The sequence below is a fragment of the Limulus polyphemus genome, unplaced genomic scaffold (assembly GCF_000517525.1).
Source record: "Limulus polyphemus unplaced genomic scaffold, Limulus_polyphemus-2.1.2 Scaffold6495, whole genome shotgun sequence".
NCBI classification, from domain to species: domain Eukaryota; kingdom Metazoa; phylum Arthropoda; class Merostomata; order Xiphosura; family Limulidae; genus Limulus; species Limulus polyphemus.
In genome coordinates, this window is record NW_013672105.1 from 40511 (window position 1) to 52645 (window position 12135).

At 35.6% G+C, this 12135-nt stretch overlaps 1 protein-coding gene across 1 annotated transcript in view; it reads right to left on the reverse strand.

Annotated features, from left to right (window-relative positions):
* The window catches only part of LOC106473771 (V-type proton ATPase 16 kDa proteolipid subunit), a 13530-nt gene extending 2179 nt beyond the window's left edge, over window positions 1–11351 (reverse strand). Inside the window, exons 1-2 of the mRNA XM_013934450.2 lie at window positions 11276–11351; window positions 6066–6258 (exon numbers count right to left, since the gene is read on the reverse strand). Coding sequence (XP_013789904.1) covers window positions 6066–6258; window positions 11276–11351 — 269 coding nt within the window. The remainder of the gene's footprint in view (window positions 1–6065; window positions 6259–11275) is intronic.
* Between the last annotated feature and the right edge of the window lie 784 nt (window positions 11352–12135).

The following is a 12135-nucleotide window of genomic DNA, read 5'->3' on the forward strand; positions in this document are numbered from 1 at the left end:
GTGTGTGTGTGTGTGTGTATATATATATATATATATACACATGCACACACACACACACAAACAGATTTGCTTATATTAGTGAGTAACAGCTTCATCAAACTGGCTATTTTAGTTTGCATTCACTTTTCATTCTATTTATATTGGGTGTCAGTCTAAACTAATGAAAAGGTAAAAACTTCAAATTTGAGCAAAATATTTTTAAGATAATCTGATTTTATAACTAATTGATACTAGAATTCTGAATCTCAAGGTTGGTTGCTTGGTTGTTTGGGGAATACTGGCGCAAAGCTACAGAGTTACTTGTGCCAAACGACTAGTAAAAAATAATAAAGTAAAATACTACAAAAGCTAAAAAGAAAACAAGCTAAAAAACAAACAATGCCCCAAGATGGGTAAAAACTTAAATAGAATAAAAAAGGCCAATGGCCCATAAAAATTGAAAAACATAATCAAGATGGATGGTGTCAGCATCACCAATGACACAGTCCAACATCAGGGGTAAATCTGTAGAAAGTAAATGTTTAAAATGGTGCTGCCACTCACAGTCTTAATGACAGTAAAACATGGGCTATTCAGACTTGAGTGTCACAAAGGCCACACATTGGTGGATCAGTCCCAAATAAAAGAAAATAATGAGTTAAAAACTGTGACCAATGCATAGACTAGCCAAGACAACTTCCTTCTTTCGATCCATACGGAAAGAAGATGGCCAAAGAACTACAGAAGGTTTGATCTGGAAAAGGTTGTTATGATGATGCTCACTCCAAATCAACTGCCAACTGGCACAAAGCTGAGCCTTAAACATAGGACCATAGTCCATATATTAGACAGGCACAGCTGTGACTGCACCAGAGCAGATGAACTTAGCTGCAGTGTCCACAAGCTTGTTCCTGCGAATACCGACATATACATGTAACAAGAAAAAGTGGATAGAAATGAAAGATAGAGAAAAATGGGCCAGTCATTTTTGAATATCTACGAGAACAGGGGGAGAACTAATGTTAAGCGATTCCAGGACCAGTAGACAACTGAGAGAGTCAGTGTAAATAGTACAGTCAGTGTACTACTTAGATTCTACGTGATCCAAGGCAAGAGAAATGACATACAACTTGACAGTGAACAGAGAAACTGTAAAGGGAATCCTGTGAGCAACCACTGAGCCACAACAAACCATGGCAGAGCCCACCGAATCATCTAATGACAAACCATCCGTGAAAACAGTAACAGAAGAATGGTTCGAAAGATGTTTAGCAAAAAGAACACAGTACTTCCAATCGGGAGTATCTCCCTTCCTCAGATGATTCAAGGAAAGGTCATGGGTTGGGATGGTAAGAAGCTATGGTGGGATAGGCTGATCATTGGAGACAGCAATGTCATCCAATGACAGACCCAATTCAGCCAGCTGGATACAAAGGCCAAAAAGACCATCTATTCTGAAAGAGCACAGCCCACTGAAGAAGGAAGGTAAGGATTGAAGCTTAGTAGCATAATGCAAAGAAAGTTGCAAATGGCAGAGGTGAAGTGGAGTGAAGTGCAGAAAGCCTCCATTCAGAGCTGAAGCCCCAGATGGTGGACAGGGTCAAGCTTTTTCATGGCAGAGGGCCTGGCAGAACCATAAACAAGAGACCAGCTTAGAATGTATGAAGGAACAATAGATCTTCAACATAGAAAATCAATCACCTCCACAAGAGGTAGAAGAGAGGACACTTAACGCATAGTTGCTTGATGTGAGAAATGAAAGTAAGCTTATGGTCAAAGATAAGCCCCCAAGAACTTTGCCTCAGGAACCTCGGGAAGAACACCACTACCAAGACGGAGCTCAGGATCATGTTGTTAACCCCGCTAATGGCAAAAATGAATGCAAACGGTTTTAGAGAAAAAGAAGGTAAAACCATTTGCTGTGGCCCACTTCAACAAGCGAGTGAGGGTAGTGTGAAGCTACCATTCAATAAACCTCATGATTGACAACCAACAAGAAATGTGGAAGTCATCGACATAGAGGCTATTTGCAACAGTACGAGGAAGTTGTTTAGTGATAGCGTTGATCTTAATACTGAAAGAACGGGAAAGGGTAGAACCCACATGGTCTTGAAATCACCAGTCAAGTAAAAAGTTACGAGTAAATGGCCACGCAACCCATAAGAATGGAGGTCCTGCAAAATGCCATACCTTCATGCAGTGTCATAAGCCTTCTCAAGATAAAAAAGAAAATGGATACAAGATGTTCTCTCCTGAGGAAGGCTTCCCTGATCAAGGTTTCAAGTTGAATGAGGTGGTCCACGGTGGAGCACTGTTGACACAAACCACATTGAGTGGGCAACAGAAGGTTGTTTCATTCAAGGAACCAAACAGGACAAGCATTAACCATCCTCTCCAAAACCTTACAGAAACAGCTAGTCAGAGCAACTGGACAACGATTAAAAAGAAACTTGGGATGTATACCAGGTTTAGAAAAAAGTAGGACAATAGCCTTGTGCCAAGGATCAGGAAAAATGTTCTCCTGCCAGATCCAGTTAAAAACAACCAGAAGAAGAGCAAGAAAGGCTAGAGAGATACGGTGCAGCATCTCATACTGAATATCATCTGACAGACTGATGAAGAGCAACCTTAAGTTCCACCAGTGTAAAAGGGCAATTATAGTCATAGAGATGATTAGCATGAAAAGGAAGAGGCGATTGCTCTGCCCGAGATAAGAAAAGCACTCCCGAGAGTATCAGTGATATTCTAGACATCAACAACTTTCTGGTCATTGGATAGCAAGATCGAAAGAGGATGGGAAGCATACTTCCCATTGACTTTCCAAATCTTGTCCCAGATGACTTTGGAGCTGGTGGTAGAAGATACGGTGGTTGTGAACTTAATCCAAGATTCCTTTTGGCTTTGATGTCTGACCAGCCGAGCATGAGCCTGCTGGAAAGCAATGTGATTGGAAAGAGTGGCATATTTGCAAAAGGTATTCCAGGCCCATTTCAGAGCCTTCCATGCCTGGTGGCAGGCAGGAGACCACCATGGACAAGGATACCATGGGAAATGTGTCTATGTTTTGGGGATAGAAAGAACAACTGCTTGAATGATACAGTCAGTTACTGCCTCCACACAGTTGTTAATAGATGGAAGACTAACAACAGCAGATTGAGTTCCAAGAGAGAGGTGAAAGAGAGTCAGACAGCCTGCTCCAACTTCCACTGTGGCACTCAGATTGGGAGGCATCGACCATAGCCAAACTCTCTCAAAATGATGGAAAAATGATCACTTCCCTCTAGATCACTGTCAACAAGGGAATCAGATGGATGGATCAATAGCAGTAAAAGACTGACTAGATGCATGAAAATAGGTAAAAGCACCAGTATTGAAGAGAAAAAGGTTGTGATCTGGGAGCAAATGCTCCATAAAATGAACCCTCCCAATCAATATCAGTACCACCTCAGAGGGGTTTATGCCCATTAAAATCTTCTACGATTAAAAAGAGGGACAGCAATTGTTCTATGAGAACATCAAGGTCTGATTGATCATAAGTCTCACCAGGAGACAGGTAAAGAGAACAAACAGTGTTGGTACATCCCAAGGAGATACAGATGGCTAAGGCTTCCAAGGGTGTATCGAGTGACACAGACAAGGTGGGAACATGCTGGTCAACCAGCTGTGCCACACCTTCATGGACTCATCCATCACACAACCTGTCATTCCTGTATAAAGAAAACTGCTGAAAGGTGACAGTCACAGCAGCTTTCAGGAATGTTTCCTGCAAGGAGAGACACACGGGATGATAGGAATCGATCAAGGCCTTAATATCATCCAAATTGGAATGAAAACCTAGAAAATTCCACTGTATCAATGTGACTGGGAGGAGAACCCTTCTGTTTGAGACCAAGCCATTTTTCTTCAGTAGAAGGAGATCTGTAGGCCTACTTGAAACCTACCCTGGGTTGATTGGGCAGATTTCTGTAAGAGGATGGAGACTCCAGAGACTGAGGGCATCACCAAATAATGGTCCTGGCAGCGATGGTGGGGACAAAGACAGGAGTAGACATGGACTTGTCAACTCGTGCAACCATGGTGTGAGAAAGATTCTGATGGAGGCATGGAAAGATCTGTGTGCACCCCATTGTAGCAGTGAAGTGGAGAGCAGCAGAATATGTCTGAGATGGAGCAGGGGACAACAACTTCTGAGCCTCTGGATAAGAAATGTTATTGACAGTTTATAAGTGTTATACCTCTTTTTTTTCCTACACCCAGTTAGGGCAAGAACAAAAATAAGATGAATGGGAACCATCCTATTTAATGCAATGAGGGTCCAGTTGACACAACATAGGCATAATGGCCTTTGCTGCCACAACAAGCACAAAGAACCATAACAAGAGTGTCTTTCAATGTCCAAATCGCTGACACTGGAAACATCTGAAAGGGTTAGGAATATATGGCCATACTTTACAGTTAAGATAATCTGCCCTGACAGAGGCAGATGGACATGGTGATGTAAACATCAAAATCAGAACATTTGTAGGCAGCATAATTCTTTCTATATGAGTAGAGATGCATCTCACTGCAGAAACTCCTTGGCTGGAGAAGCCAGTGACGATCTCTGACTCGGGGATGTTCTGCAACTCCCTCTCAATGATGACTCCTCAGGAAGAACTTAAAGTAGCATGGGAAGTAACTTCAAGAGGTATATCCCCACTGGTCTTCGAATTCAGGAGGAGGTCTGAATGAAAAAGAGAGACATTTGCCCTAAAGATTTGTGAGACAAAGAATGAAGAATTCAAAGTCGAGGTACAGGAGCTGACTTGGGTGGTGACTGTGTAACAGTTTTCATGTATGCATGGTTGCTTACCTATTAAATGTTTTTTTAATGTTTTATTTTTATTTGGATTTGGGGGATCCATAAAAAAAATTAAAATGATTCTGTGCCCACTGACCCAACCCACCATGGAGTCCTACAATGCCAAACAAGGATCCTTTTGCAACTCCAGGGCTTCGTGAGCACTATATCCAAACACCAGCATCAGACAATGTCCACAACACCCACTGAGAATGCCCAACACTGGTACTCAGTTGACCCTAGCCCAACAGGACCAGCCAGTTTACCCTGGGAGAGCCAAGAGGCCACCCATCTACAGGAATTAAAGGTCAAAGTGGTGTGTTACAATGCCCCAGACCCCACTCAACCACCAGGATCCTCTTCACGGTTCCCCACGGATGGCAAACATGAGGGTGGATATTCAGATCCCAGAAGAGGTAAAATTATAGGAGGATACAGAACCTTCCCTGGGAGATTCCCTCACCACATACAGGAATCTACCTCAAGGGACTGAATTTCAAGTACAGGTGGTTATAATAGGTAGCACATACTTTGAAGTATAATAACTTTCAAATGATACAAAGTAAAGATGTAGTAAAACACTTCATGGTCTATTGTTCTTGTTAATAATTTTACAAAATGTTTTTTGGATGACAACAAAGAATAGCCTATTGTTAACATACCTAAAATATAAGTACAAAAAGTGGCCTGTTGATCCATCTAGGATATCCCATCCACTAAACTAAACTTTAAAATAAAACACTCAAAGCAGCCCTTACCATTAAAATATTTATCAAGCCTTCCCCTTAAACTCCCTTACATTTACTGAATCCATCAAGTCAGAAGACAACTCATTCCAAAGGCCAACCAGCTTCTTAGAAAAGTAAAACTGTCTTAGCTCAAGGTGACTCCTACCCTGCCAAATTTCATATGTCCCCTAGTCCTACCATTCTTGCCATTAATTACAAAAAAAGCAAAAAAAAACAAAAGATGTTGCATCAACACTACCAATCCCCATTAACAATCTTAAACAACTTAACCAGAATCCTTTAACTTTTCTTTTTTCAAGAGAAACAATTTCAAAAGTCTTAATGAAATCTTAATTTACCCTCATATGACTTGCTTAACATAATTGTAGAATGTGCTTTTTGTTATAGGAATATTGAACAACTTATTGTTAACTTGACTAATACAATAGTACAGAATGCTTTTTGTTATAGGAATAGTGAAAAGCCTAATGCTAACTTTCCTAACATTGTATACTTACGTGTATAGTCTGTAACCATCCGAAGGAGATTTTATGTTATTGGCTATCAAAACTGCAACAACCAGTCCATAAATAGCAATAATACCTGCCATAACTACAGGAATAATAGACTTCATGATCAACTCAGGCCTCATCACGGACATTGCAGCAATTCCTGTGCCAGATTTAGCTGTTCCATAAGCTGCCCCTAGAGCTGAAAAACAGACAAACGCTTTCAGTACATCTCCCTACATTTATTATTTGTAGTAACCCTTGGCTAAACTTACCAGAAACATGCTTAGGCCTATATTAAATATGTATCAATAAATAAAAGACTTATCTCCTCCCCTCTTAAAACACAAGTAATATATCTTATGGTGAAATATAGAAAAAAAACCATGATGCTGGTTATTGAAAAAAAATTACAATTAAGTAGTACCATTGAAATAACTAAAAATAAAGACACAAAAACACTTGTATCACTTAACTATACCATGCAATCACCACACCTGTTGGATGGTTTATTTTACTGAATTATAAAAAAAAGCAAAAACTGGATGAAATCATTTGAAACTTTAGGGAATTTTTTTATAGATTATGTAGCTTCAGCAAATACAGAAAGATCTCATTGAATTATATTTTTTTAACAATTTAAAATGCTTACCTTTGTTGTAGACTTTAATTACTGATTTTTTTTGTCTTCCTACATTTTTGTAAAACTTTCTGATAAAGTTTTTATTTTATAAAACTGTAAATTTTATCTTTGTTTCAATTCAAAAACACCAAATATAGTTTAACTGTTTACTAGCATACAATAAAAAAAGAGTTTCACTATACCAAAATTATAAGTAAATAAACTTTTTAAAAATTATTAATCAGAAGATCTCATTTAATCTATGTAACAAATAAAATCTAAACAATAAATGTATAAATGAGTTTAAAACTTAAGAGATATTCTTTGCCCATTCAAGCAGTTATTTAGGCTGCTAAGGCCTAAAATGGTATTATTGTCAGGGAAACAAAACTTGATATAGTTGAGTGCAAACTGACATGACTACTTCATCTTGTTCCACGAAAAAAACATTTCTTTTCCTATCATAATCCATCATAAATCAAATGAAATATAAATTGTCTAAGCAAGCTTTTAAAAACAAAATCATTATTGTAAATGTGGCAGACGTTGTCTTTTCTCTTAGCAATATAACATCAAGCTAAGCTTATACCACTTTGTTATGATCTCTATGAAAAGTAGAGCTTTCATTACACAGTAAGATCACTAGCTTATGATTTATTGAAGCTGTGATATAGGCAATTTACATTATACCATGTTGAGAAACAGTTGTTGGCTAAAAGTCAATAAAAACTACACTTGTATTCAAGATGAAAGGTCAAATTAACACTACTTTGCTCAAAATTTTCTCGAATTTCCTCCTAGGAGACTATGAGAAATTCAGGAAATTTACGAGCACCTAATGAGTTTGGTTTTTACATTTTTATGTATAAAATTAAATAAATTGAATATTTTCAATGGGTAGTAGACTTCTCTATAATTATTTTAATTCAGTGGTGCAATTTTACCCCAAAATTTAAGGTGCACCCATCCAGACATTTCAAAAGTTAAAGAATATTCACACATTTATATACTACTTCTGGTACACTGTTGAAAAAACTAGGCACTCAACTTATATCTTTTAATATTCCTTCACAATAATACAATATAATATGATAACATTTAATATACTGTAATATTTCTTTGATTTTTTTTAAGGTGCCTCACAAGAGATTAGTTACAAAGGTGATGTATCTGGAATTAGTGGAAAATTTGCTTACTAATATTACAGAAAGTAAAGACTAGTGGCAAATAGCCACTTTTTCCAGCGAGATAATGTAAGTAATGTGTTTTTCTATATTCATGTATGAAACACAAAATTAAAGACTTTTGAAATTAAAGATGAGAAAGTACAATAAGTTAACTTTTTTTAATATTTCAGTAAGACATGATTTGCAATAAACTGTGTAATTACTTTCAATTCATTCAATACAGTAATCACAATAAGAATGTAAAAACAGGCTACTACAAGGACAAGTAATTCAACTTACAAGAAGATAAGTGAGGTGGGAGTTAAGCTGGTGTTCTTAAGCTTGAAAAAACTAGATGTGTATATTTTGCAAGAGAATAATACAATATATTCAACAAATCATGAACCATGAAATGTGTTACAGCATGCACACTTAAATAACTTTTTCATGCGTCGTCATCATGAGAAGTATACACTATCTTTCATGGTTTTATGAACAGTGTGTTTCATTCTCACATTAAGCAAAGGAAGTGGATGACAAAAACACAGATGGATTTGCATTGCACATGAAAAAAATAGTTGTGATATTGAACAAAATAAAAAAAGAAATAGAAATCTAAATAGTGAAGAAAATATAACATGCTTCATTATACATAAATTCAAAGTAAGCCTTATCATTTAAATATTTATCAAGCCTTCACTTAAGACTCCCTTAAATTAACTGCATCCACCACATCTAAAAACAACCTATTCCCTGTTAGAAAAATAAAGCTGTTTGAGCTGGAAATGACTCCTACTCAGTCAAAATTTATATATGTCCTCCTAATCCTACCATTCCAGTGTTTGAAATAAATCTTGCAAACTGGGTTGTCCAATGGACAACTTTTGAACCAATTATGGTTGTCTGGAGTAAATCTATAGTTATCCATGCTTGAATGAACAAGTTAGCTGACTAATAACTATTACAATCATTGTGTTATGTTGTCAAGTGTCACACTAGAAAGCTCCTTAGTTGATAGAAAATTGTGATATTATTGAGAAACTTCATGAGTAAATATAGATAATGCATCAGAAATTGGACTATCTTAACAACAGTCAATGTGAAATGGCAACACATTGAAAACAGTATAATGTATCAAAAAAATGGAAACAAACTTGGCATTATCAAAATCTTTCAAATGACAATCTGTTATTGTTCGTAAGTTGTGACAGGTTTGCAAGATATAATGGACACTCTTATTGGAAAACAATATGTATAGTCTTAATTATCATGTCCCTGTGGAAATCAGAACATGGTATGCATAGACATACAATTCATAATTTACATAGTACTCTGAATGTGCCAATATGAGCTATATGCCTAGACTGCCATGGGACTAAGCCATGTTGCAGTTGTCCTACAGACAACATAATAGTTGTCTGGCAATAATTTTGGTTGTCTCTGACAGCTGGAAATCACTTACCTCAAACACTGAATTCTCACCATTATGCATGAGAAAGATGATCATCAACACTATCAATTCTCTTTACATTTTTAAACACCTCAATCAGATAGCCTCTACCTGTTCTATTTTCAAGAGAAAACAATTTTAGAGGTCTTAATCTGTCTTTATATGACATTTTATCCCAGGAATCATCCCAATGGCACTCCTTTGAACCCAACAATTCAATGTCCTACCTAGGTAAGTCATCCAAGACTAAATACTATATTCCAAGTGTAGCCTAACCAGTGACCTATCCAATGAAATTATAAACTCTTTACTGGTATTCAGTATTTCTGTAAATACAATCTAAAATCATGTTTGCTTTGGCACTAGCAACAATACATTTCTTATATGGCTTGAGAGATTGTTGAACAAGATCCTTTTCTTCCAGAGTAATGCATTGTGGGGTATCATAACTTTAATGGGAATAACCTTTATAGAATTATGGCATTTATTATACATAAACTATCTTAACAACAGTCAACATGAAATGGCAACACATTGAAAACATATATGGCTTGAGAGATTGTTGAACAAGATCCTTTTCTTCCATAATTCTATAAAGGTTATTCCCATTAAAGTTATGATACCCCACAATGCATTACTCTGCATTTATTATACATAAACTATCTTAACAACAGTCAACATGAAATGGCAACACATTGAAAACATATATAGCTTGAGAGATTGTTGAACAAGATTTTTTCTTCCATAATTCTATAAAGGTTATTCCCATTAAAGTTATGATACCCCACAATGCATAACTCTACATTTATTATATTTAAAAACCAGATTCCTTGGAATTTAATTCTTGAAAATTTCACTGGCTCTACAAAAATGTATAGTGTATCTTCTTAAAGTATCAGGATAATATTTATGATGTTAGAAAAACACGTAGGTTCAAGAAGTATTGATAGAAATGAATAAAACCATATAACCCGAGCACTTTCAAAGGTGGTCCTTTCTTCTTCAGGGGCAAACTGAAGAAGAAAGAACCACCTTTAGAAAGTGCTCGAATTACAAGGATAATATTTACATAATGATATGTCTATTGAATGCTTAAAAAAAATTCTATTTTGAAATTTGTTCATTGCTGTACTGAGATATTACACTCAAATTACTTCTATTACTACAACTATTACAAAATTTACATTGTGTACAAGAGCCACATATGAAATAAATGTATTCTAATTTTCATATATATGTAATTTTTGCCTACACCATCCCTATGTGTGTGTCATTCGGTGAAACTATAAAATGGTAAAGTTTTAAAGGAACTTGTATCATAAAGCAGACACTAGATGTTTATTTTACAATTTCAGTAACTAGCAAAAACAATGTATTATGTGTAATTGTCCAAATGTTAATTTAGCAGTGTAATTAATTACAATGTTACTGCTTCTAATTATGCAAAATAAACTAAATATGAAGCTAAAATCTCACTGTTACTGCAGTTATGAAGCAATTATTGTTTCTTAACATTCTATCAGAGGTACATGATAATATTAGTATTGGTACTGATATTAAAGAAATACAAGGGTCAAGAAACTTTTGTAAATCACATTTAGAAAAACCTAATAATTGGATAAACTTAGAAGTAGAAGTATACTCACCTGTTCAAACTCGAAGTATTACTTCTACTAGTAGTACTACTATACTAGGGACTTGCAAAGTTTATCTTAGTCCGTTAGTTAGGGTTTATCGGTTTTTCTGAATATGGTATAGTTAGTAATCGGATAAATAGTAGTAGTAGTACAGCATAGACTAGATTATATTTATTTTATACCTAACAATAACATTAACAGTACTAATAATTTTGACATCATACAAAAAATTAATGCTAGATCTTTTAGTTTTACTTTTAGAACCTTTAATTTTTGCAATTAATCTGTGACAAACTGCATTCTATTATCACTACTAAATACAAGTAATATTGTGACAGACTCACCGCTAAATACCATTGCTGCTGCAGATCCCATTACTCCAAAGAAAGGCCCATACACTGGAGTTTCAGTTTCAGACATCGTCAACGTATTTATTAATATTATTTATTGTGTAATTAGAAAATTTATTGTATTGTACACTGTTTCAAGATGCGTAATAAACAAACGTGAAAATGGTTATAACGAGGTAAATGTACTAGCAGCTATGCCAGCAACAAATTAATTTACGTTTAACTAAGTGTAAGTTTGACTTTGTAAAGTAAGTATTTGAACTTCGAACGTAAGCCTCAAGCTAATAACATGGACGTACAGCTCAAAAAAGTCATGTGACGATATTGATCGATGGAAACTAGCATCTTATGCTCATTTCTGCTGTTTACTTCACCTATGAAGCATAAAACTGCTAAAAAATATACTATTGTTATATTTTCAAAGCGTGATATATGTTAAAAATGTTAAGTTAATTATTATCCCGACCTTAGTCCATTAATCTATTATTCTTCACTGTCCTATATTAATTGTATCATCAAGTTTGAGATAAATGACAAAAACCAAATAAGCGCTACAATTAAAAGAAAACAATCCGATAACTAAGAGGCGGTACAAGTAATATGAGAATAATCCATTTACTCTATTACTGAAAGCGACAATCTGTATAAATTGAAATATCGTTTGTGTATACCTGTTAAGATTTATGATCTAAAACTTGGAATCATAAAGCAGTTGGTCACGGATTAACATTTATCTATAAGAAAAATATTTATAAATAATTCGCCTTTACGAAGAAATGAGTCTCTTTTCTTATATATTTCGCAGTATTCACAGTAACAATAAACGAGTTTGAGGGCACTTATTAGTGCTTGTT